The sequence below is a fragment of the Simochromis diagramma genome, unplaced genomic scaffold (genome assembly GCF_900408965.1).
Source record: "Simochromis diagramma unplaced genomic scaffold, fSimDia1.1 OVJJ01000747.1, whole genome shotgun sequence".
Taxonomy (NCBI): Eukaryota; Metazoa; Chordata; class Actinopteri; order Cichliformes; family Cichlidae; genus Simochromis; species Simochromis diagramma.
This window is the reverse complement of record NW_024386897.1, coordinates 1,897,129-1,923,372: the sequence shown is the minus strand read 5'-3', so window position 1 is coordinate 1,923,372 and position 26,244 is coordinate 1,897,129. Positions and strand designations below refer to the sequence as shown.

At 39.1% G+C, this 26,244-nt stretch overlaps 1 protein-coding gene across 4 annotated transcripts in view; it reads right to left on the bottom strand.

The window, feature by feature from the left end:
- tsnare1 (T-SNARE Domain Containing 1) overlaps window positions 1–26,244 on the bottom strand; it is a 256,224-nt gene that overhangs the window by 189,119 nt on the left and 40,861 nt on the right. For 3 of the 4 annotated variants that reach the window (XM_040034306.1, XM_040034309.1, XM_040034308.1), the window contains exon 2: window positions 16,089–16,229. In XM_040034306.1, coding sequence (XP_039890240.1) covers window positions 16,089–16,173 — 85 coding nt within the window. In that variant the 5' untranslated portion in view covers window positions 16,174–16,229. The remainder of the gene's footprint in view (window positions 1–16,088; window positions 16,230–26,244) is intronic. The other variant, XM_040034307.1, reaches the window with a different exon arrangement.

The following is a 26,244-nucleotide window of genomic DNA, read 5'->3' as shown; positions in this document are numbered from 1 at the left end:
CAAAAAATGATCTTTAATTTTACATATTCCGGAATATGGAGACTGAGCAGGCACACAAACACGCCAGCCAAAGTCTGAAGCAAAACAGGAAGCTAAGTCATTTATATACTTCCTCTAGACGTCTGCTTAGTTTCACTTTCTGGCTGCAGCTCCTGTGCTCTCCTGTGCATGCAGTTTCCTGTCAGTACTTTTGGCACAGACTGTACTCAGAGTTGGGCCTCTCTTATCCATAAAACAATCTAATCAGCAAATAAGCATTCAGATTATATATTTAAATCCCAACAAAGTGTATTTAAACTCCCAAATCTCGACATGGTCTATGCTAGCCGTTTGCAGAAGTAAGCTAGCTGCATCATCAAGGACTCAACCCATCCAGCTCACAGACTTTTTCCCTCCCATCAGGGAAGAGATATAGAGCAATCAGAACCCGCACAAACAGACTAAAGCTAACAGCTTTTTCCGCAGAGCTGTAGCCTGTGTCACCCCTCCCCCAACAAACAATAGCTAACTCTCCCTCTCTCTCCCTTACCCCATATTATGTCTGCTGCTAATGTACAAAGTCATTTACTGGGCATTAATGTTTGCACTAAATTACCACACTGTAAATACTGTTATACTTATTATCTTAGACACTTTATGGGACATTCATGTTTGCACTCAACTACCATATTGTAAATACTAGTATATATATATATATATATATACAGTGGGGCAAAAAAGTATTTAGTCAGCCACCGATTGTGCAAGTTCCCCCACTTAAAATGATGACAGAGGTCAGTAATTTGCACCAGAGGTACACTTCAACTGTGAGAGACAGAATGTGAAAAAAAAATCCATCTATATATATATATATATATAATATATATATATATATATACACACACACACATATATATATACACACACACACACACATATATATATACACACACACACACACATATATATATACACACACACACACACACACACATATATATATATATATATATATATATATATATATATATATATATACACACACATATTTTTTTTTAACTGTGCTCAGTGCCTTCTTTTTAATTTATATTTTATACTTTTATTATGTTACTATGCTGCTTCTTGTTTTATTGCTGCTGGCCTCTGAGCTACCAAACAAATTTTGTTGTATAACTACAATGACAATAAAGTTCTTTAAGTCTTAAGTAGATGACATGATGTTCATATTTTTCCAGATTATCACCTAAGTTCTGTGTTTTCTTTTTTTCTTTGAAATGCTTTTTTTAAGCTTTTAACTGGTGCCTTCAGTTGCTGTAGTTTGTTGGTCTTTCTTATTTTAGTTGAGATTTATGAACTCAGTGTCTTTGGTTTGGAATTATTCTTAGACAGAATAATACATTTGACTATATTATCTGGGGCTCTGCAAAAGTTGTTATTGGTATTTTTCCAAAAGCCATTGCCAGTATTTCAACCAGTAAGCTGAAAACGTATTTATCCAAATAACAAAATTGCTTCAGTGTAAATGTAACATTCATGATAAATAGCTTTTGCTGAAACTGAATTTAAATGAAAAAGTGTAGCAATATCAGAGAGGAGTAAGTTAACAATCATCTATAACTCCACTGTGGTAGCTGGATGTGTTTTGATTCATTTGGCAGTGCCAGGAGAGGCTTGGTTGGCATAATTGTCAGCTGTTGCATAAATATGACTCTTATATTTACGCAGCAGCGTGCTGGGACTAAATGGTACGTGGAATTGATTGGATTGGCAACCAGGAACGCTGCGACAGCTGATGGTCTTTTTTAGACAATGCCCAGTCCACTCAATTTTACCAACATTGTGTAATGTAAGAATAAAGAAAGCAAGTGTAACAAGAGAGTTGTGCCTGACTGTGTGTGTTGGGGCCCAGCTCCACCCAGCATGTGAAAAGACAAGCAGATGGTAGCAGAGCCAGTTGCTATGCTTAACTCAAGATAGGCTTTACCAAACCTTGATGTAAAGGAGCTCAAATGATTTGGACCAAATGGTTCGGCTACACACAGAAGTGAAATGAATGAGACTCAGACAAAGGTTTCAAAGTCTGAAATGCCGGCTTGTATATTTTTTCCTTTTTTAGGAAAAAGAAAATTTGTAATAAACAAAAATAAAAATATTTTAAATCAAAGCTTCTCTTTTGTACCAACAGTTTCTCAGTTACAACCTTGTATCACAATCACAGTTGTTACCTTAAGATCCTACCAGGGGGGAACCTTCTAAATATACAAATCAGGTTTCATTTCAAAATAAAAAACTGTTTCAATGGCAAAATTCCAAATGACAAAATTAATTCTCATGTGGTAGCTGCAAGAAATAGTGATGTGTCGGTCATGAACGAAATGGCTCTTAGAGCCGACTCTTTGAAGTGAATGACGCGAGCCGGCTCCTTATTGGGAGCCCTGGGTTTTTTTTTTTCCTTTCTCTCACCCTCTCTCTCTCTCGCACTTTTTTTCCTTCACTCCACACGCGAGCCTTGTGCTTTACGCTGGGCAGAGGGGGGAGGGGCGGTAGTTACACTCGCAGTAGCACAGGAACAGAGCGGGAGGAAAAGAGAGAGAAAGAGAGCCAGGGACAACAACATCACATTAGAAAGGTATAGTAATCATCCACAACTATTTTCAGTTGCAAACAATATACATATGCTTTCAATTGTGTAATTGAAGTGATCTAGGTAGCTCTGTTTTGGAAGTTCAGTTAATGCTAGAAATGTGTTTTGGAATTTGTACATATATATGTATTTTATCTATTTCTGTTTTATATTACTGTGAAGCACTTTGTGGTTTTTATCCTGTGAAAAGTGCTATATAAATAAATTGATTTGATTTGATTTACATGCTTTTTGGAGTTTGTAGGTGCTTCGTCTCTAGGGGCCACCGTATATACTTATATATAAACATATAAATAAAACCACTTTTTTTTACATTAGTAATTCCTTTCATGCATAATTTTATATTGTTGTTAATAATAAATTAATTAAAGCAACAAAACAACCTGAAGAGCCAGTTGGGAGCCGAAAGAGCCGGCTCTTTTTAGTGAGCTGAGTCAGCTCTTTTTGGTGAGCCGAGCCAAAAGAGCCGGTTTTCTAAAAAGAGCCGGAAATCCCATCATTAGTGAGAAAAGAGAAAGGCCTATGCTTTCTGAGACGGAGATAGCGGGCAGGACAATTCACCATTTTGCAGAAGCTCATTGGCTAAGCTGCTAGAGAGAATAGTTAACCCTTTAATTGCTGAATATATGGTTTATTCACCATAACCCAAGTGTAACTGTTAAAATGAACAACTCTTTTCACGTTTTGAGGATTTGATCAAAGCCATCTTTAAATGTGGGTTAACGGAAGGTAGACGGAAGCACTGCAGGCCCTGGTTGAGCAGCACACTCAGGTTCTGGAAAATCCTGTGGCCCAGTCTAGGGTCACAGCTGAACCACCTCCACTTCCACAGCAGACTGGGTGTGTGGCCACCTTGGTGGCCACCAAGTCGGGAGCTACCTTCTGTGAAGATCTTTCTCATTCTACACGATACAATTAGGTCCAGAAGTGTTTGGAAAAATGTATTTATTTTTTGTAGTTTTGTCTTTGTACACCACCAGAGAGGATTTTAAATCAAACAATTTATGTGATTTGTGATTCAAGTGCAGATTAACATTTTTAATTCCAGAAGCTTACATATAATTTTGCTTTAACAATTCAGCAAGAGCAGCATTTTAAAACACAGTCACCCTTTTCAAAGGCTCCAAGCTAATTGAGCAAACTAACTACAAACTGAGTGAAATTCTTTGCAGTCAGTAACTTCCTGGGTGTAGAACCCTTGAACATCACCAAATGCTGTATCCTGCCTTGCCACGCCTTTACTCCTTTCATGCTAAATAGGAACATTTTCAGAAACTGGATATTTCAAATGAAGTATCAGTCATTCTAGGATGGACAATTTTTGTTGAAAGCTTTTACATTTGTGTGTTCAAAGAGGTGGAAATTCTATTAAAAAAAATGGGTAGACGTTTACCAAAACCCTAAAGCTAACCCTAGATGCGTTGCCAGTGGCCTGGTGCATGATAAGAGAATAAATGTTCCAGAGATTTTAGCAAGACATCTCATTTGTACTGCTTTCAAGGGATTAGCCTGGGTGCTCGAGGATTGTGCATTGGATCTTAACTGTTCCTCTGATGGTGTCCCTGGAATCTGCTGGAGCAATTCCTGTTATTACTGGGGCCACTTTGGACCTTACCTTCAACATCTGCTCCAGTTGTTCCTACAGGATGTTAACAAGACATTTGCACAAGTGTGATGCTGGTGCAGGCTGTGAAATGGAGTCTATAGTGTGTCATCTCAGGCTTTTTCCAAGGCAGCAATTATTAAAATGTACATATGGAATGTCAATATGTGTTAATATTAATGTCCTGTCATTCTGAATGAGACACTTGGCTGCGTTGCCTTGCAGAGATCATGGTGGAGGGTTGAAAGCTTTTGCCAGGGGAGGGAGAGGAGAGATTAGCCTAAATGACAGCTCTATTAGAGACTTAACCTGCGCTTTGATCATTTCCTGAGCTCCCCTTCAGATCAGCCTGAGCAACAGACGGCAAATCTGACAGGCTCCTGCTCTGCTGCTCACAATCCCCACCCCCCTCACTTTACCACCTCTACACCACCACTGCCGCCACTACACATATCCCTCATAATGTACCCAGGCTTCAGTGTGATCAAAGACCCCCCTTCTGGTGACTGAGGCTCCCATCTGTCTGTCCACAATAGAGAAGACTGGAAGAGAGTGGCTGACTGTCAGAGTGAATGAAAGGCATGCACACGAGTACAGTATTCTGCAGTAAACAGACAAAAAGCATATGCGATGTTTGTTTTTTCTCTGACACATCTTCCCTTGCATCTTCACTGAGTAGCTGAACTGCAGCATTATGACTTGTGTCATCTACTCTGCTGGAGTGTCAAACATCATAGGTGTGAACACACATTTGTACAGACTGCTATTAATGCACAGTACAAAGTGCACATATAAGTACATATTCATTCTCTTGCTGACTGGCTAAATTGGGAACATTCTACAGAAGAACAGACCGGAGGCTTTATTCATAAAGCTCTGCACTAACAGCAGTGTCTTGCACTACATTTTCTGCTCAGTAATTGGAGGGTTTACTTTTCATAAATTACTGTGGTCACCTGAAACACACTGCTGCACACATGCTTTTAGCAACTTTTTTCAGACAGAAACAATTAAAGTCAACACAATAGTCAAGCTTTACATGGTTAACAGCCACAATATTTATGTGCATTATGAGCAAATTATATGGCTTCAAACTAACATGGAAATATAATTTTACCTTGAAAAATAATCATTTTAGAAGTTAATCATTACATAAACCCTGCAGTGAAGCACCTTGCAGAGCAGTAGCATATTTTAATAGCCTCTAATGGCGTAATTATTTTTCTGACAAAATTGAATGCTAGTAGCCACCAAACTCTGTAATCTTTAAAATCAACTTTAGCAATATTCAAGAAGAAAACCTCAGATTAGTCAGGACTTTCCTCTCTGCAATATTTAAAGCATAAGCCTTTCACATATGCATAACAATGCAGATAATTTCTAGGCAATATCCAACCGAGGTGATTGTGCCAAAGTGCAAACAGAGCAGATTAGATTCATTCACTAATTTACTAATAGAGAGTGGTGGCCATGTTCATTGAATTTTTTACACATCATCTAGACAGCCCTCTAAAGTAAAATAGAGTATGTCAAAAAGTGAAAACACAACTAAAGTAGAGTGTCTCCTACACACAGAGGACCCGATTCTCACAAACTGGAGTGGCACTTCACAAACTGGAAAGATTTATTTGAAAGTGGCAGGACTGAGATCACTACTTTCGGGTTTTATCCAAACCTGGAAGCAGGGCCTCACAGCTTTATAGAACTACAAGAAGACCAAAGAAGAACAAGTAGTGCTGGCTGTTATGGCCCTTCTTCCACCTGACGTCCAGTCCTTAATTATTATTACGCTTGTGAACTAGTGATCTTACACTGTGGCTCTACATTGTGGTCCAACAGGAAACATGAAGGGATCACAAAAGTTGGCTGGCTGAATTATCAAAGGATGGTCAACCCTTAAGAATATAACTGCAATCCTGCCAAAGGTAATCAGAATTTTTCATGAGTAATGGACTGGTTTACTGACTGTCATTAAGGCTACACAGCCTGCATAGCTAAAAATGCAACAGAGAACAAAGATAAGTGGGTGGGTATCATGGCTGTATGGAAAAGTGGTTTCCATTCCTTTGATTTGCATATCTGCCTCTAAAAGGGATACATTTTCCATCATTATATCAACAAACATACATAAATGCATACAAAAGGATGAACTGAAGAGTACAGATTTATTTATCGTCAAACCAAAAAATTGCCAATCATACTTCATACAGCCATTTACTTGTGTTTTTTTTCCTCATGCAGTCGTTGTATTTGTGTGTGTTTTTACTCATGTACATGTAGAGTTGATTGCTTGAATTATTCATTTCTTTATGAATAACAAATGTGTTGTGATGACTGCAACACCTGACTCTGATTACCTGCTTTTATGAGTAGGAACGTGGGTGACTTCTAAAATTCATGCAAACTTTCATAAAGCCACAGTGTTGACATGCAAGTGATTTTAATAGCATGTCTTACAGTGAGCACTTCTGCTTTTTACTGTCAGACCAAGTTTAACATAAAAGATTCTTATCCTTGTGGTCTGATTTTCATTTTTCAGCAGACCTTCTAATATGTCTTCTGTGTTTCCTACAACCAGATGCCATTTATTAATTCTAATTTAACTCTCTGAGGCCTGAGAACCCATATGTATGTATCAGGGGTGCAACGATACACAAAATTCACGGTTCGGTTCGGTTCGATACTTTGGTGTCACGGTTCGATATTTTTTCGATACAAAAAAAATGTTCATGCCTTTTTAATTTGTCATTTATTAAAATTATAAATATATATTTTAACTCAAAAGTACAGTTTTTAAATTTAACCCTAACCCTTGTGCGTGTTTTTTATTTTGACAGCGAATGCGCACCTGCGGATCACTTATGTGCAGCCCTGGTTATTTAGCTCGTCATATTGTAGCCACAGAAATTCTTTTGTCCATGAAACCATAAAGCTGCACTTTCTTTTTGCCTTATAGTCTGATTTGTCATAACTTCTCCGTTTTGTGGTAAGCTTTTCTTTGGCTGTCACTTCTTCACCCTGACCTGTCTTATTTGGCTCAGCAGAACTAAAATATATATCGTGCTGCTTTTACACACGCACTCACATAAGCTCAGCGATTCTCTGCGCGATCAACCTCTCACATGTTTAAGCTGCGGGAGATTTCACTTGTCATGTTTGCATAGTAAGCTAACAATTAATAAGACGATGTCAGAGGAATTGGTGCACAAATTATCATCACTCACAGATCAGTGCTGTCGCTCTCTATACATAGTTCGCGCGATTGCAAAGTGAAAGCAAAAAAACTATGGACTAAAGTAAAACAGTATGTTGGATGTGCCACGCAATGCTCAATTACATGGGTGTGAACTAGTGTGTTAGCGCAGTTAGCTCGTTAACGTGTTGGCCGTCTAGCCCCATGCACGGGGCGATCCGCGGTAGCTCGTTAACGGAGATTTGCCGTGTTGTGGCGTTAAGGTCATTTCAACGAGATTAACCTGAAAGCACTAGTGGGAACACAACGAATATGACTGCACATTTACGCCGACATCATCCTAGTGCAAAGACAAAAACAACAAGCATGCTACTAACTTTAGCCGAGTCATTTAGACAGCTGTTAGCACATGATTCTCCTTATGCTGCTGAGAATATAGCCCAGAAGAAGCGGATAGTATATTTTGGAAAGAGACATTTCTCTGTAATAAACTCTCTTTTCCAAAGATGAGTGATTCCTCAATCAGATACAAGGCTCGCAATATCGCTAGCCCGACGTCCTGGGGCTAGCGATTTTTTCAGTCAGGCTACCAAAATCTATCTCTTCCCTGCCCGTCGGGCTATTGTAGGAAGGAAAAATATGTCAATGCTTTTGCATTCTTTCAGAAATGTAGCTGGGTAATTATGTCATTGGCATCGGTGAGCCACTGTCAATATGTGACATATTGAAATCGCGTTTGAATTTGCGCTTGTTTTTTGCTTTCCCTTTGCAATCGTGCGAACTGTGTATAGAGAGCGACAGCACTGATCTGTGAGTGACGATAATTTGCGCACCAATTCCTCTGACATCGTCTTATTAATCATTAGCTTACTATGTAAACATGACAAGTGAAATCTCCCGCAGCAAGCTTAAACATGTGAGAGGTTGATCGCGCAGAGAATCGCTGAGCTTATGTGAGTGCGTGTGTAAAAGCAGCAGGATATATATTTTAGTTCTGCTGAGCCAAATAAGACAGGTCAGGGTGAAGAAGTGACAGCCAAAGAAAAGCTTACCACAAAACGGAGAAGTTATGACAAATCAGACTATAAGGCAAAAAGAAAGTGCAGCTTTATGGTTTCATGGACAAAAGAATTTCTGTGGCTGCAATATGACGAGCTAAATACCCAGGGCTGCACATAAGTGGTCCGCAGGTGCGCATTCGCTGTCAAAATAAAAAACACGCACAAGGGTTAGGGTTAAATTTAAAAACTGTACTTTTGAGTTAAAATATATATTTATAATTTTAATAAATGACAAATTAAAAAGGCATGAACATTTTTTTTGTATCGAAAAAATATCGAACCGTGACACCAAAGTATCGAACCGAACCGAACCGTGAATTTTGTGTATCGTTGCACCCCTACTATTCGGTGCCATTTGAGTCCTAATGACATAATATGGTATATTTAGTGTAAAACTTGTCTAATGCTTATTTCTAAACCATTTTCTTGTATGTTTAACCCCCCTCTACCATAGAACACATTGATATATACACAGGATAAATACATTAAAAGTAAATTACTTTTATTTTAGCACAAGTCACTAAAGTACTATGTCCCCAGTCATGCTTGCTCGACTTCAGTTACAAATATAACTTAAAAAAAAAAAAAAAATCTAGATTTTTCATCATTTCTGGATTGGCTTATTTTTAATGTTCCTCATCAAATGTTCTTTTTTATTATTAATGCATGTTTAATACTTAAAATCTTTAAAAAATGTTGTGTCCCTGAATCAACTGTCACCCCTGTTACTCTGATAAGAATTCCATAGAACACATCACCTGATTATTCTTTTAGTCACATGACACTCCCGGATGTAACATATTTTGGAGGGAAAACTTTCAAGAAGAAGACGAGTAAGTACCACTCTTTAATCAACCCTTTTTTCAATGTTTTAGCAAGATTTTGTAATGTGGCAAAGCATAACACGTCCAACCTGTTACGCTTATTAATAGTGGAAACAATTTTTTTTTTGTAATTTTTATAATATGGCTAATAAACATGTTAAAAATGGTTCTTAGTGGTCACCATGTACTAGCTTGTTGTTCATCATACTAGTAGTAATGGCTAAGTTTAGCATAAAATCTCCCCCCTGTTACCGTCACCCCTGTTATTGCTATGCACTGTAACAGGGGGGACACATGGTAACAGGGGGGACGTAAGATGATAGAAGTTTAGTGTTTAGGGTTATTTATACAAGTGTGTATTGGTAATTATTATTAACCTGTATATATATACTTTTAGAAGATTTTTGAATAGTATACATTTTTTCAGGGAATGGCACCAATGTCTGCTGCGGAGAAGCAGCGGCGCTACCGAGCACGTCGTGATGCTGACCCTGAGAGAAGACAGATATATCTCAATAAAGAGAAAGAGAAGTGGAGAAAGGACAGAGAGGAAGGGAAAAAAAAAGAAAGTGGCAGATCTCAGTGAACGACAGAAGAGAGCACAGAGAAAGCAGTGGCGAGAAAGGAAAAGAAAGCAGAGGGCTAGTGCCAAAGGCAGGACAGAATTTGAGGCTATGAATACTCCTCCCCTAAGTCCAGAATATTCCCTAGAGCCATCGTCTTTAATATCCGATGGCAGTATAGGGCCTACAGACAACTGAGAGAAAATTTGAGAAACGATGAATGTCTGCTACATGTAGATTTTAGTGAGAACTACTCCTGTAAGTATTCTCAAGAAGTACAAGCAGTCCACTTCAGAGGGTCACACCAGCAGGCAACCCTACATACTGGAGTACTGTACACTGCAGCTGAACAGTCACCAGTAACATTCTGCTCTATCTCACCTTCCAGGCGGCATGATCCCCCTGCGATATGGGCCCATCTTGACCCTGTGTTAGACATGATCAGAGAAAGATACCCTCTTATCAAACAGCTCCATGTCTTCAGCGATGGTCCAGCTACACAATACAAACAAAAGGGCAACTTTTACCTGCTCTCAAAAGAGCCATTCAAAAAAGGGTTCAAAAACATCAGCTGGAACTTTTTTGAGGCCAGCCATGGAAAGGGGGCTCCAGATGGTATTGGAGCCACCCTTAAAAGGTCAGCTGACACAATTGTCCGCCATGGAGGAGATATCCCCAACGCAGAAGCTATGTTTCACAAGCTGAGAGACATGGGCACTTCAGTGGAACTTTTTTTTGTGGGAGAAGATGATGTTGAGAGGAAAGTAAAAGAAATTATTGATGGACTGACACTTGTGCCTGTCAAAGGAACCACGAAAATCCACCAAGTACTCAGTTTCTCTCCAGGAACAATAAAATACAGGGACATAACCTGCCTTTGCCAGGCAGACAAAGGTGTACTGGACTGTGAATGCTATGGCCTGAAGGAGATAAGCCTTAGTCAAGAGGCAAGTCCACATTGCACTGAGGGACCAACCCGGCCTGAGAACATCACAAAAGATCATATTGGTCAGTGGTGCATTATCAACTATGATGGTGAACCCTACCCAGGAATCATTCTGGAGGTTGAAGAGGATGTTAAAGTGAAATGCATGCACAAGAACGGGACCAACAAGTTCCACTGGCCAAGTCCACGTGAGGACATAACCTGGTATAGGGATGACCAGGTTGTGTGTCTGATGAAAGAACCAACACCTTTGAATAAGAGGTCAGTTCAGCTGGAGAGGAAAGTGTGGGATTTCCTTGAAAAAAACTGGAGTTGCTGGTCTGTTGCATAGGTAAAATGTGTGAGAAAAATGTTCATTATGTTGGGTGTACAGTGAAAATTTGCTTGTTTAATGTGGACATGTATCTACCTGTGTTGGTTGGACGGGCATGGTGAAGGTGTTCAAAGTTTCTTTAAGGTGGTATTTTTTGTCACTGATGTTATGTCCACCCTGTTACCTCCTGTCCACCCTGTTTCTCCTCTGTCCACCCTGTTACCTGTGTGTTTCTTTTGTTAATTAAATCAAATCAACAAACATAATGCATGTCTCTTTGGTTATTGGGAGGGAATGAATCAGCAAAATTAAGTTACTTAAAAATGGAGCCAATTTTTTTTTATATTCCCTTTGAATCTAAAAACAATCTTTTGAAATTACACTGTGTCTTAAAACTTAACCTGTCTTCTTTCAATATAATGCTTGTTTAAAATACTTCCTTGAAATTTCCTTGCAGATTTTAAAAAGGGACATTGTAGCTTTTAGAAAATGTAAATATTACTATAACTGTGTATTCAAAACAGTTATTAATAGAAAATTGAATGTCCTGTAACAGGGTGGACATTTGGCACGTCATGGGTAAAGACTTTGATTTTAAAAAATATTATAATATAATATCCTTAGCTGGACCAATACATTTTTCTTATAGGTTGAAAATCCCTCTTTTAGATGAAATGTTAAAATAATTCAAAATTTTGTATTTTTTGATGAAGAGTGATCACACTGAAATGGCACCGAATAGTAGGAATGACCCATATATATATATATATATATGTGTGTGTGTGTGTGTGTGTGTGTGTGTGTACGATAGCAGTTGCTTTAAGGTGATTTATACTGTAATGGTATAGATGTAATGTGAAATTACATGCTTTTCACGTAAAAATAGTAATGGGTTATTTTGTCAGCTTAAATTATTGGGTTTATTATACCCTAAAACTTAGTTATTATGCTTTTTTCACAATTTTTTACTAAAAGCTATCAGACCCAAAGGCTACAGTAAGCAGGATAAGACACAGTAGGTTTGGGCAACACACTGACTTTTCCTCTCAGGTGTTTCAACCTGACCTGCAATGTCATAAAAGGAAAACAAAGCAAACTGCCCAAAAAACAAATAACAACAGCTTTATATATTCATCATGAGTCAAATTCTTTTAAAGCATCTGTGGTGCTGCTGCAAGACACAGCCCATCAGATTTTTATAGGTGAATAAAGCTTCTCTGTGATAAACTACAGCACCTTAGAGATCCCAACTGATGGATGAACATCTGAACTCCACTGTGGATATTTCAAAATCAGACATAATGACATTTAAATAGACTGCTTCAAGTAAGCAATTTCAAGTTCACCAAACAAAAGTTCCACAAATGTAATAAAGTTAAATAAAAGAAAGAAAACAAATTCTCTTAGTGTGACACAGATGTTGCCCACACCTGGTTTAGAACGACCTGACGGTGGCATCGAAATATAAAGACATCACGGTTTGTAACAAAATGTCATGTGTTATAAGGCCTTTCTGACAGAAAGCTATTCTACCTGGAAATTTGAAAATGAAAATGTTTGCCATTCTGAAATTTCATCTTTCCATATGGTGAGCCATGTAGAGCTGTTGATTAAGCATGCTAGTCTGATGAAAACTGAAAGACGGAAAAAGGTTTTTCAGGTAAAGAACGAAATGGAAATATAATACAACAGCGGTCCCCAACCCCCGGGCCTCGGACCGGTACTGGACCGTGAGTCGTTTGGTACCGGGCCGCGAGAGTTGAGGCTCAGGTGTGAAATGTATAGTTTTCAGGGTTTTTATCGGTTTTCAGCGTTATTTTGTTATCGTTTTTATCGTTTACTCGGTTTTCCTGGGTCTTTTCACGTGTGTTATGAATAAATTTTCTTTTTTTCGGTACCGGTACTAGTTTTATTTTGTTGTATTTATCCGCGACACCTTAAAGGCCGGTCCATGAAAATATTGTCGGGCATAAACCGGTCCGTGGCGCAAAAAAGGTTGGGGACCGCTGTAATACAATAATGGAACAATATAATGGGTGGTTTATTTTTTGCTTATCATTAAACAGATGATGAGCCTTGTAATAAAATATTAACAAGTGCATTTCCCCCCCCATTCAGCATTCAAATTTTAAATCAACTCAGTGATTCTTGAGTTAAAGGACAAAACATGTCCGGGAGATAAAACCCAATTTTGTGGTTAAAAATATGCATACAAGTGTTAACCCAACTGCCTAAAAGACAAACCAAGGCAATGTTTATACAACAAAACTATGATTTTTGCATTTTTTATACATATAGATTTATTTTAAATGGTACAATACATTACCAGTACCTTAAAAATCCATTGTCCAGAAGCAGGTGTGATAATATTAAAATACAGAAAAAAAAATTATAAGGTATAGACTTAAATACTTAGTGACGAGAGCCATGATGTTTAATTTTACATTACTTTTATAATATCAAAATATGCAATTGAAAATTTATTTTTAAATATTTTTAAGTGATTAAAATCGTGTCCAGAGTTTTTGTCAACACCGTCAGATTGTTTTAAAAGTACAAAAAATCAGGAATTATTGTGGGTAGCTTACACTCTGAGGACCCCTTTACCACTTCCTGTTTGATACACATGCCATGAGGTCACTGCTGTGATAATTTGTTTGTTTTTATTTCATTTATTGCACATCTTTCTGTTAAAACTCTGTGTCACAACCATAGTGCGTCAACACCAAAGTCGATGTAATCCAAGATTTAATTTTTCTTTTTTGTAAAAAGAGCTTCATTTAGGTAGATTGTAGAGGCCATAAGCAAATGATGAAAAACAAGATGGCTTCTGTCAGAAAAACATGTGTTATGAGAGAAAGTCGGGTATTTTGTCAACACCATCAGATGTCAACACCATCAGGATTTTTGTCTGACGGTGTTGACCCTTTTTCTAATGGTGTTGACAAATGTCAGAAAAGTGTGCCATTCACCATTTATATTAAGTTATTTTTTACTAATATTTCAGTCATAATACTTCTTGTGTATTTTACTGATATTTCTGCTTCACAGATCTGTCAAATATTATCAAATTTGCCTTATCTTGAATCTCATTGTTTATGTATACTTTATTAATCCTGTAGGAAAATGCTTAGTCCTCTGCATTTAACCCATTCACTCAGTGATGCAGTGGGCAGCTACCAATCCAGGATAGCCTCTGTTCGTTGGATTTGAATGCCCAACCTTTCGATCATGTGGCATCTACTGAGCTAGCTGTGCCCCGAGAGCTGTTCTTTAAGTGATGATGTATGAATCCTGCTTCTGGGCCCAAACTACTCTGTGTTTATTAAGCCTGTTGTGCTGTTAAAATGTTTTAATGCTTTTTATCTTGTTCTATTACATCTGAAGAAGCCCCTAAAAACAGCCAGTGATCACTGTTGGCCTAACCATCGGGAACCCTCACGTTAACTTTTATCAAGTGGAAAAAAGTTTGCATTCATCCTCCAACTTCACTGTGTTTATGTTATGCTAACACAGCTGTGTCGCTAGCAATCACGTAGCACATCACTATATACCAGCTAGTCCAACTTCAGTAACCTGACAATAGTCACTGCTGTTTAGTTTTCTGTTTCCATTTATGTTGGAAGTGGTAGCAGAGCTGGTGTATCATGTTCAGGTGGAAACAAGCAATCTAACTTTAATTCTGTTAAATTTCATATATTCTGTTTGAGTTGAAGAAAGAGTTTCTCATAAAGGAAAGTGAATCTGAAAGGAAGAGAAAAAAGTCAGACGAGAAGGTTTTGGAAACAAGCACAGAGAGACAAAAGGAGAGAAAGTCCAGCAGGGTCTAAACACACAACCACAGAGAACTTTAGGAATCAAGGAGGAGTAGGCAGCTACTTGCTGGTGAACTATTAAGATGTAGAACTTGACATGTGCAAAAACAGAATTGTTATGATGTGTCTTGTGATATTACAAAGGTTGTTAAGGTTTAATGGTCATTTTGAAAGAAATAATATCTTGTTTTCTACTAGAGTGTCACCACCGTCAGATTTGTGTCACCACCGTCAGTTTATTTTTCTCTTTTGGAGAACCATATAGTTTCCTCTCTCATGATCTTCCAATAAAAATACGTAATTTTCCCAATAAATGTGTAATTTGCATGCTGTTTAATATGACTGTTTCTTATACAGATTAAATACGAGCTTCTGAAAATATGTATGACTGTAACTCTAATAATAAAAAGCCAAAACCATCTTAATTTTAAATGTGGTATAATTACTTTGAAAACATATGTGCATAAACAATAGAATAGAGAAGCTGCTAATAGTCAAAAGAGCTGAAACAACTAAATTTAAAATATATAATTTTGCATTTCTTTGTGTCTGACGGTGTTGACAAAAACCTTGCACTTCTCCAGGAAAAACACAAATTATTAAAAAATGTTACACCTGGAAGATTGTACCAAAACATGGTGAGACAGCCAAAACTTTGTGTAACAATTATATGTAAATATGTTTTTGAAAAATCAAAAAATATATTTTAGAAAATTAAAACCTGTTTTGTCCCTAATCTCAGGAATCACTGATCTGTAAACTGAAACTTTGGCCCAGGTATTGAACTCAACTATAGATTTGAAGAATTGTTACACTCAGTAACAATTCTTCAAAAAGCCCTGCTGTCCAAGCAGGGCTTTTTGGTAAATGCCACCTACATGCTAAAATACCTGCAGCGGTATTCTGGACATGTATTCAAATTAATTAAAATGATAAAAATTGTAACCTGATGATTTACAAAAAAGCAATGGCACCACTCAGTATTTATTTATTTATTACTTCTTTCAATAATTGTCAAGACCCTTCCTGTCTAATAACATAAAGCATTAAATTTTTACGACAAATTAAGCCATCGCCATATTGTTATGAACATGTACATGTAGAATATCTTAAATGGCATCGTAAAATAGCATTTTTCTGTTCTTACCTACTGGCTGGTAGCCCTGCCTCATAGGACCTCCAAATGGGTTACGACTGCCAAAGGAGCCGCTGTCAATGGAACCATATGACATCCTGCCTGATGGTTGCTGAAGTGTCAGCTGCACGCGACTGGGGAGGAAACAATAACCTGAATCAAACAAAAGAACATAATTTATTTTCACTTTGGTCTTCTTCTAGTGTAAAATGAAATGCACTCTGAGAACTGACAGTCGGTGACAAAGTACACATGGGTTGTATGATGTATTTGTAGATGTAAACCATGTACAGATGGAATCATAAGAGAAAAATTCCTACTAGAGTTATTTTCTGATCTCTGTCGAGAACCAGCGATGTGACTGTTGCTGAATATGGGATAGTTCTTACTATAAAGAATGAAAAAAACATAAGGGCACATACAACATACTTGCAGCATCCGCAGTTAGCAGTAGCATCCATAATTGTACAATACCAATGTAGTCGATGGATTAAAAATAAGGTTTTGCGTGTCAAAGTAATGCTCATATCTATCCTAGTATGAAAACATTCTACAACTGACTGAAATTTGAAGAAACAACAGCTCAGTATATCCAACGCCTATGTCTGTGTTGTAGAGATAGCTGAAGTAGGGCTGCTTAAACTGTTACCAGCCAAACTCTCATAGAATAGTACTTTGCGACTCAAGGCAGGTCTAGACTGCACTGATTCAAGCAACAGAACTGCAAGGAAAGACTCCTGCTTATGTTAAAGGTAGAAATTTATAGTGAGTACAACTGTAAATAGAGCAATGACTCACTTTCTGTAAAGAAACCATTTGAAGGCAAAGAAAACACAAGAACACAAGGACTTTATTTATTCAGGTCAAATGGAAATCACATCACCAAATGATATTATCTTAACATTGCTTCATGTTATTCATGTTCCTAATTAATATTTAGTCTTTAACATGAATTTTGGGTAACTATAGCATGTCAGGACGTTGTATCACATTGCTACTTCATGTTTGCTTATTCCACAGTTGTGGCTCCCTCTCCCTTCCATATGGCTCGCAGCAATTTGGAGTGGCTAACTCTAGACCTTTAGTGGAAATGTCTTTCTCATTGCCTGTGTACAACTCAACTCTGTGATGTTATAGACTTACACACTTCATCCATTGCTTAGATTCCTATAAAATGCTCTATTCTGCCGTATATCTGCCCTTACATTGTTCCTACAGCTTGAAATAAGGTCATAAGATGGCAAGCCTATCAATCTTTACAGCAGAGACATGGCAACATGCTCCATTGATGTACAGATTTTTTTTTAATAGCCAATGTGGATTGATTTATAATAGCAAAAAATCATTGGATGATGTATTTGAGCCGTTTATAAAATTGTGTACCTGCTACCAGTGGCTTTATACTCAAATGTGTGTGTTGCCACTGGAATGAACATTTTATTTCATGAATTGTCTTGTTTCATACTATGGCAGAAATGCTGGACTCTTGTAGTGACAATTACAGCTAATTTGTGAATATGATCTTTCTTACTTTATCATCAAATTCCTTTACTTGAAAGAGCACTGTTGGTTATATGTAGGTAGTACATTTTAAAGGAACTGGAGCAGCTTAATCCTTCTAACATGCAAGGACTAAAAACATAAGTATTTCAGTGTCTTTAGGATGTTAACCCATAGCCCACTTAGAAAAGTAAAAGAGTAGTGGGCAGAGAATACTTCTCTGAATGCTACAGAAAAGGTCAAAGAATCATGCGAACATGTGTTTCACCAGCGGCCAGAGTCACACAGATGACGCTGAAATCAACAAATCTCTCCGACTGCTTCAGCATGCCTACCAAAGGTCAGAATGTGATACTGGTCAAAGGGCCAAAACTCCTTCTCTGACCGTGAAAGACAAGCATTCAGACAAGCAGGAGAATATGATTACACACTGGAGTCACTGAGCTGCCCATTGTTGTGATGAAGCCAGTGAATCGGACCTATAGGACTGGCATAATGAGAGCAAAGTGGGACAGATACAGATTCACTGGGCCACGAGAAGGTTTAATCCGATTAATTTTCATTGAGAAGGGAGATTAATTACTTTTGGCAGTCCATAAACAATCTTCACTCTGCTTGATTTCAAGCCCAGTGACTGTGACACACATCCCTTATGAAGTGTGGACATGCACCATTTCTGTCTGCATGTAATGTGGATGGATGCACATTCGCATTCACACAAATCTGAATAAACCTCACCCTTCCACCAATGAGTGGAAATATAAATCCCCCACTTGGTTCAGTTGGCTTCTCAGACAAGTAGAAATTGAGGTCAGAGTGGTGGTGAAACTTAAAAATCATTGCTGTGCTATTACTCATGCACATGATGGCATCATCCCTGGTGATGTCACCAGAGCCTGCCCTGTCCTCAGAATCCCAGCAGTCTGTCACATCATCATCGCTGTGGTTAAAAGTGAGGCCAAGAGCTGCTTCTGTTCTCTTATTGATAAATAATCATTTATACAGACACATTTGCACAAGGAATGAAGTTGTCATAAAGCCAGACTGAGACAGTGCAAATGTCATTTTGCCTCTTTGACTAGCCTGTGTATAAACGGCTTTAACATTGTGGTTCAACCATTGTTAAACTATTGTTAAGTTAAACATACAGTATGAAACCACTGAGTTTAGATAAGGTGCTAAACACTCCTTTACCCTCTAGCAGGTTTTTGCCTTTAAGTTTCTTGTTTTGTTGTTTAGCTGAAACTATGTGCACAGAGCTGCAATTAAGTCTACATCAGTCTGTCAAGATAGGCGAGAATGTACTGACAGCTGCTGATTCTCAGCACAGACTGGATGGACATGATGCCGCATTAACAGCATGCTGAGCGAAACACCTCAGGAATTGGTGATTTATTTTTTTTAGCATGTGGCAATCTTCGGGAGCAAAAGCTTTTTAATAAATTTGTCAGATAGTGTAAAATCACAACAGCAGTTGCTTTCAGGTGATTTATCCTGTAAAGTAAAGACCCTATAGCAGGGATATCAAACTCATTTTACATCGCGGGCTGCATACAGCCCACTTTGACCTAAGTGGGCCGAACCAGTGAAACTCCCCTTTCTGTCAGTGTAAAGAAGTTACACATTTAACTGTTTTTCTACATGATAAAGAAAAAGCTGTTACAAAGAAAGAAATCTGTCAGCAAATTGTAAGAAAGAAAACTGTAAACTTACAGAAAAAAAGTTTAAGTAGCTCATTGCTTAGACTGACCATATTTTTTGTTAACTAAATGTGGAGGAGCAGCGGCTCTACTCTGAGCCCCTCCCGGATGGCTGAACTTCTCACCCTATCTCTAAGGGAGAGGCCAGCCACCCTTCGGAGGAAGCTCATTTCGGCCGCTTGTATCCGCGATCTCGTTCTTTCGGTCACTACCCACAGCACGTGGTCATAGGTGAGGGTAGGGACGTAGATCGACCGGTAAATTGAGAGTTTCACTTTTACACTCAGCTCCCTCTTCACCACGACGGACCGGTGCAGCGTCCACATCACTGCGGCCACAGCACCAATCCATCTGTCGATCTCCGGCTCCCTTCTCCCATCACTCATGAACAAGACCCCAAGATACTTGAACTCCTCCACTTGGGGCAGGAACTCATCCCTGACCCGGAGTGGTCACTCCCCCCTTTTCCGACTGAGAACCATGGCCTCAGATTTGGAGGTGCTGATCCTCATTCCCACTGCTTCACACTCAGCTGTGAACCGTTCCAGTGCAAGCTGGAGGCCTTCACCCGATGAAGCCAACAGAACCACATCATCCGTGAAAAGCAGAGACGAGATTCTGAGGCCACCAAAGTGAAAGCCCTCCGCCACTTGGCTGCGCCTAGAAATCCTGAACATAAAAATTATGAACAGAATCGGTGACAAAGGGCAGCCCTGGCGGAGCCCATCACCCACCAGGAACGAGTCCGACTTACGTATTACCGGCAATGTGAACCAAGCTCTTGCAACGGTTGTATAGGGATCGAATGGCCTGTAGCAATTGGCCAGACACCCCATACTCCTGCAGCACCTCCCACAGGACACCCCGATTGACACAGTCGAATGCCTTCTCCAAGTCCACAAAACACATGTAGACTGGTTGGGCAAACTCCCATGCACCCTCAAGTATCCTCTCGAGGATAAAGAGCTGGTCCAGTGTTCCGCGACCAGGACGGGGCGGACCTCATCAACACCAGGGGCTCTGCCACCAAGGAGCTGTTTAACTGCCTCAGTGACCTCGCCCCCGGAAATTGGCGGGTCATCCCCCTCATCCCCAGACTCTGCTTCCTCCTCGGAAGACGTGTCAGTGGGAATAAGGAGGTCCTTAAAGTATTCCTTCCACCGCCCAACAATTTTCTCAGTCGAAGTCAGCAGCGCTGGGCCAGCACTATACACAGTGCAGGTACAGCACCGCTTTCCCCTCCTGAGACGTCTGACGGTTTGCCAGAATCTCTTCGAGGCAGTCCGAAAGTCTTTTTCCATGGCCTCTCCGAACTCCTCCCACACCCGAGTTTTTGCTTCAGCCACTGGCCGAGCCGCATTCTGTTTGGCCTGTCGGTACCTGTCAGCTGTCTCCGAAGTCCCACAGGCTAACCAAGCCCTATAGGACTCCTTCTTCAGCCTGGTGGCTCCCTTCACCTCTGGTGTCCACCATTTGGTTCGGGGATTACCACCACGACAGGCACCAACCACCTTGAAGCCACAGCTCAATGCAGCAGCTTCAGCAATGGAGATGCTGAACATGGTCCATTCGGACTCAATGTCCCCAGTCTCCCTCGGAATGCTGTTAAAGCTCTGCCGGAGGTGTGCATTGAAGATCTTGCGGACTGGGGCCTCTGCTAGGCGTTCCCAGCACACCCTCACAACGCATTTAGGTGCACCGGGTCTGTCCAGCATCCTCACCCGCCACCTGATCCAACTCACCACCAGGTGGTGATCATTTGACAGCTCAGCCCCTCTCTTTATCCGAGTGTCCAGAACATATGGTCGCAGGTCTGGTGATACGATTACAAAATCGATCATCGACCTGCGGCCTAGAGCGTCCTGGTGCCACGTGCACTTATGGACACTCTTATGTTCAAGATTCAATCAAATTTAGGTTTTCTTTGCTCAAAATAAATTTCTCCTCAAAATGCAACACTTGCACCAACAATTTTTTTTTTTTTACGTGCGCTCAAAATTGTTTTATGTGCGCTCAGAATATTGGCACAAAAATAACGCCATACTTGTTGACAGTGAAAATCCTGACCTTGAGATGCATTATTACAAGAAACATAAATTATAAAGGCTAATGTAACAAAAATAGCACATATCATAATCTTGAATTGCAAGAATTTACAATTTCCATCAGTGCTTGGAAAAAAAAAGATTTTCTTGTAGTAAACATGTGGCTTTGATGCAATTTTACAACACACAAAAATTCCAAAGATTTTTCTAGCACATCAAATGCCTCCTTTGAATGAAGACAGCCTTTCCTTTTAGAGGAAAATAAGCCCTTACACTGGTAAACAGAGTAGATGTGAGGTAGAGTGGTGTGCACCCCTGTGTGACACTGCAGGACACAGAAGGATGGTAAATGCAGGCCTGGCAGGGCAGAATGACTGGATCCGCAGCTACTCGACACCCCCACTGGTTTCATTCAGTTCCCTACTCCTTTCACAGCTGTCATTATCAGCAACACAAGGCTTAGCTTAGCCCGAGCAGGCAACTGAGCAGAAATAAGCCTACGCCCTGGACACAAATGCTGCATTTATCACAAACAAGCAAGGGCCAACCTGAGATGGAACTGTGAGTGAGCATGTATAAATATGTGTGTGTACGTCTGTGTGTATATGAAGGCTGATGTGATCAAATTGTTAAAAAAAACAGTGCTGATATTACCAACCATAATAGTTAACTTTAAATACACACATAATCTTATATATATATATATATATATATATATATATATAATAACAGTGCTGCACAATTATTTTGATCTGCATTAACATCAGAACTTTTATAGAGAGAGTACTGCCTTCACATTTGTACAGATATTTGCATAAATATAAAATATAATGCAAAATTAAAGCGATAGTGCACTGCTCTCACTTTTATATAGTGCTACAGTAATATAAAAAATATCTAAAACTTCCTTCATTGTAGCTACGCAATGGATGTGACTGGGCAAAGAGATAACGCATCGTTTGTCCAGTAAGTTGTCCATTTTCCTTTAGACTTTGTTAGACATTGTGGTTAGTGGACATTTATATTTGGCCAAATGGAATGGCGCAGAATTGGTGATTTCAGTGCATCCTGATGCTTTGTACAGGCTCACTTTTATGGACAGCTGACTTTATGTTGGATCATTCACGTTAGCAGCCATTGCATTGTTTTTCTTGACCTTCACACATCAATTGAACTACAGTTTGTGCATATGATTTGCTCCTGCCACTCACCCTAAATCCATGTATTTCCACACAACAGATGATGATCCACTTCAAGGGACAAGCTCTTCACCTTCTGCTGTGGTAGACACTTGATTTTCGCTGTGTGTCTTTTTAAGGCAGAGTTATTGAACCAGACTAGTCCAGGAAATTTCAAGCTGTACAGTGCACTGATTTAGAGCGTGATTTGCTCTTGCTTTGTGTTTACTGATGGAGCACACATTTTCAGGATCACTCATTCATGCTCATGTAATTGTGGGAGGCAACAATCATGATTGTTGTTTAAATGTAATTAATTGCGCATCCCTAATATATAATATTTAGAGTTTCTCAATCACTGCCATTAAGCATCAGAAACATATTAACTCTTTCTGTGTAAGGCATTTGGTCATCAGCAGGTTGCTGCTATTTGAGCATTTAGGATTTGGCAGGTGGGGAAACTGTAATTTCCAGTGAGTGCCAAGCCTCTTCCTTTAATGACTGCCATTATTCAGAAACGAATGTGGTGGTGACCATGACCAGTGTGCCCTCCACCAGTGTACTTTAAACTGTACAATAGAAATTAACCCAGTTTGGCAAAAAATATTTCTTTAACTATCTGTGCACATGGTATTGACTGAAAGGACCCAACTGACCACCAGGCTGCAGCCCATAAAAAGTTGCCTTGAAAGGAGTTTGTACTAAAATGCCTGTCAGTTTGAAATACTCAACAAAAGACACAGGTAATGAGTAACAACATTCCAGACTGTTCCAGCCCACTGTTTAGTCAGAAAGTGGAGCCTACACGACTGCCAACATGAGCAATTATTTCACCACTAAGTCATGCCATTTCAGCATCTGCTGCATCAGCTCCTAATAATACATTTCAGTCATTATACAGTAGGAAAACATCTCTCTTTCATGAGCCCACATCTGGACAGAAGCTAAAGAAGCAGAAGCTGGTGGTATCAGTGAACTGCATCTTCTCAGTAGCAAACAACAGACTACACAGAAAAAATAGGTTAGTGAACTAAGTGCAGAACAAAATATTTGTGTCAGGTGGTGGAGAAGAGTGAAAACAGCAAAATACAGTGATGTGATGGATGTCAACTGTTTGTTAACAAGCTCATCACATCAAGTAAAACAGAGAAGATGCTGAGCCCATTCCCCAGAGGTGTCAATTAGTGCAATTTGTCAAAACTGTTCTGTTCATTTGCACAACATGTTCCAAATGGCCACAACAGAAGCTTTCAGTGCCGAAACCTAACCAGCAAGTGAAAATGAAAGTAAGAAGTGAGAGGAAAACTTCAGAGTACAAAAAACAATGGTCCCAGCATGACATGGAACTACAGCTTCCTGGCCCATAAACCTGCAAAATGTCACCACCTCTCTTCTTCCAATCTGATGTAGACATTGTTGGTCTCTAACATGGAATTGTTATTTGTCATTGTCAAATACTGCCATGGCCAGTGTGCATGCATGTTGACATTGCATGCAACAATCATCTGATAAAGCTGTTATATTACGTGATGAGTTCAAATGTATTGATGAATCCCAAAAATTGTTTTTCACAGCATACACTCACCTAAGGAACCATATACCAACAGTAAACAGAAGGCAAATAGGATGTTTCACATCGGTTGCATGAGCTAAAAAAATTATTAACAGCAAATCATTAGCAACAATATCAGTGTATTAACACTGGAGTTATTGGACTTGACCCGACAAAGACCTGTGAATGAACACAAATAGTCAAAAAATAGTCTCAGTCCGAGGGGAACCTGCACATATCCAAACCAACCTGATAGAGCAATGAATTTTTAACCAGGGATGGTGGTAAAGAGACTCAAACATTAATTCAAAAAATCTAAAGTTATCATAGTTAATATTAGGTATGTCATTGGGTATGGTATACCTGTGCTGCAACACATGCTTTATCCATTTTCTTGCAGAATTCGATATTACATTGTTAATATGAAGCATTAATATGAAGTGTAGCATCCATATAAGCTTGTTGTCATCTGTGTCTGTACCAGAAATTTCTATAATTTTTGATATATCCACTACTCTATCCATGTCTATAATTACTAAACCCCCACACACAAGCAACACTGACATACAGTGATTACTTCTTCTTCTTTTTTTTAAAATGTTTATTTATAAGATTTTAAGTTCAAAGTTACATAATGTCACACCAGACAAAGGACATAAGATTCAAAAACAATAGCTTTTAAGCACAGAAAAAAAAAGAAAAAACAGAAACCAAACACAACAAAAAAAAAACCCAAACAGGAAAACAGGAAAGAAAAGGAAAAAAAAATAAAAACAAAATAAATGAATAAATAAAAATACACCAGTTAGCCAGTACAAATCAAAAGTTCAAAAGAAACACCATTGTCCAAAGAAGATGATCTTCTGTGTGAGTTTAGACAGGGCAACAGAGAGTTCACCAAGACCAGAAGATCTGGGAAACATGTCCAGGAAGGAATCAGGGTCCGGCAGAAGTGCAGTTTCACACAAACACAAAGTGCAGTCAAATGGGTTAAAGTTTATGTTAAATTCACATTAATATGATTGAGAAAAGGGCCCCAGATTTCAACAAACTTAAAATGGGTGTCAGCCAAATGATAACGAACCTCTTCAATATACAAACAAGCAATCATCTCACGTAGCCAAACCCTGAACAATGGAGGAGATGGTGATTTCCAGGATCTAAGAATAAGTCTTTTAGCTACAATCATGCCAAACATTAAGGCTTTCTGAAGAGGACGTCTGAGTGCCAATGAGGTTAGGGAGACTAGCACTGCAAGTACACCATCCGGCTCTAATTTTAAGTCATAAATCCGGTTATGTATATTAAATATCTCTGCCCAGAAACTCCTGAGTGTGGGGCAAGACCAGAAAAGGTGACCAAGGGTTCCATCCATTGCTTTGCATCTGTCACACAAAGACGAAATAGACGGAAAAATGCTGCATAGCTTTGTTTTAGAAAAATGCAAACGATGAAGGACCTTGAATACAGTGATTACTTCTAACACTGGGACACTGCTTTCTTCTTTTATATCATAAGAGATAGACAGCACATGACAGCTTGTCCATAATTTATCAGACATACCAAGCAGGCAGGTAAAACCATCATCATTTTTGTTTTGTTAAATTACTAGTTTAATACTGATGTGAATGAACTGATTGCAACTGCTTCTGGAGGAAATCAATCTGATTTCCGACTATACAGACCACCAGCTGGCTCCTACAATTAAGGCAGGGTGAAGCACAACGCCTGTTCCTTAGTTAGGGTGGGGGCTGTTCTGAGAGTGTGGACACTGACTGTTCAATATATTTAATAAAAGGCCATGGCAGGCCCATATATCAGCTTATCTCCTCTAACCCTTAGAGTGTGTGTAATATGTGCCAGAATATTTCTGTGCATACCAAGAACTCCAAAGCATCATATCAATTGTGCACTTATTCAAGAAGACTGAACAATGAATAGACCTATTTAAAACAGCAGTGTGACCAGGGTCAGTGTTGATGATGGCCATTAAGACTGTAGGGCTGGATCTTCAAGACAAGACTGACCCTAATCAGCTTGCTAATTTTGAGATCTAAAACATCACGATTTCCAACTCAGATTGAAGTTCCCTGTCTAATTATCACTCTCGCACAGCACAATTAAGTGACTTGGGTCAATGAATATACAAATGTTAGATATGATTCATTTACCAACCCAGAAATGTCTAATGGA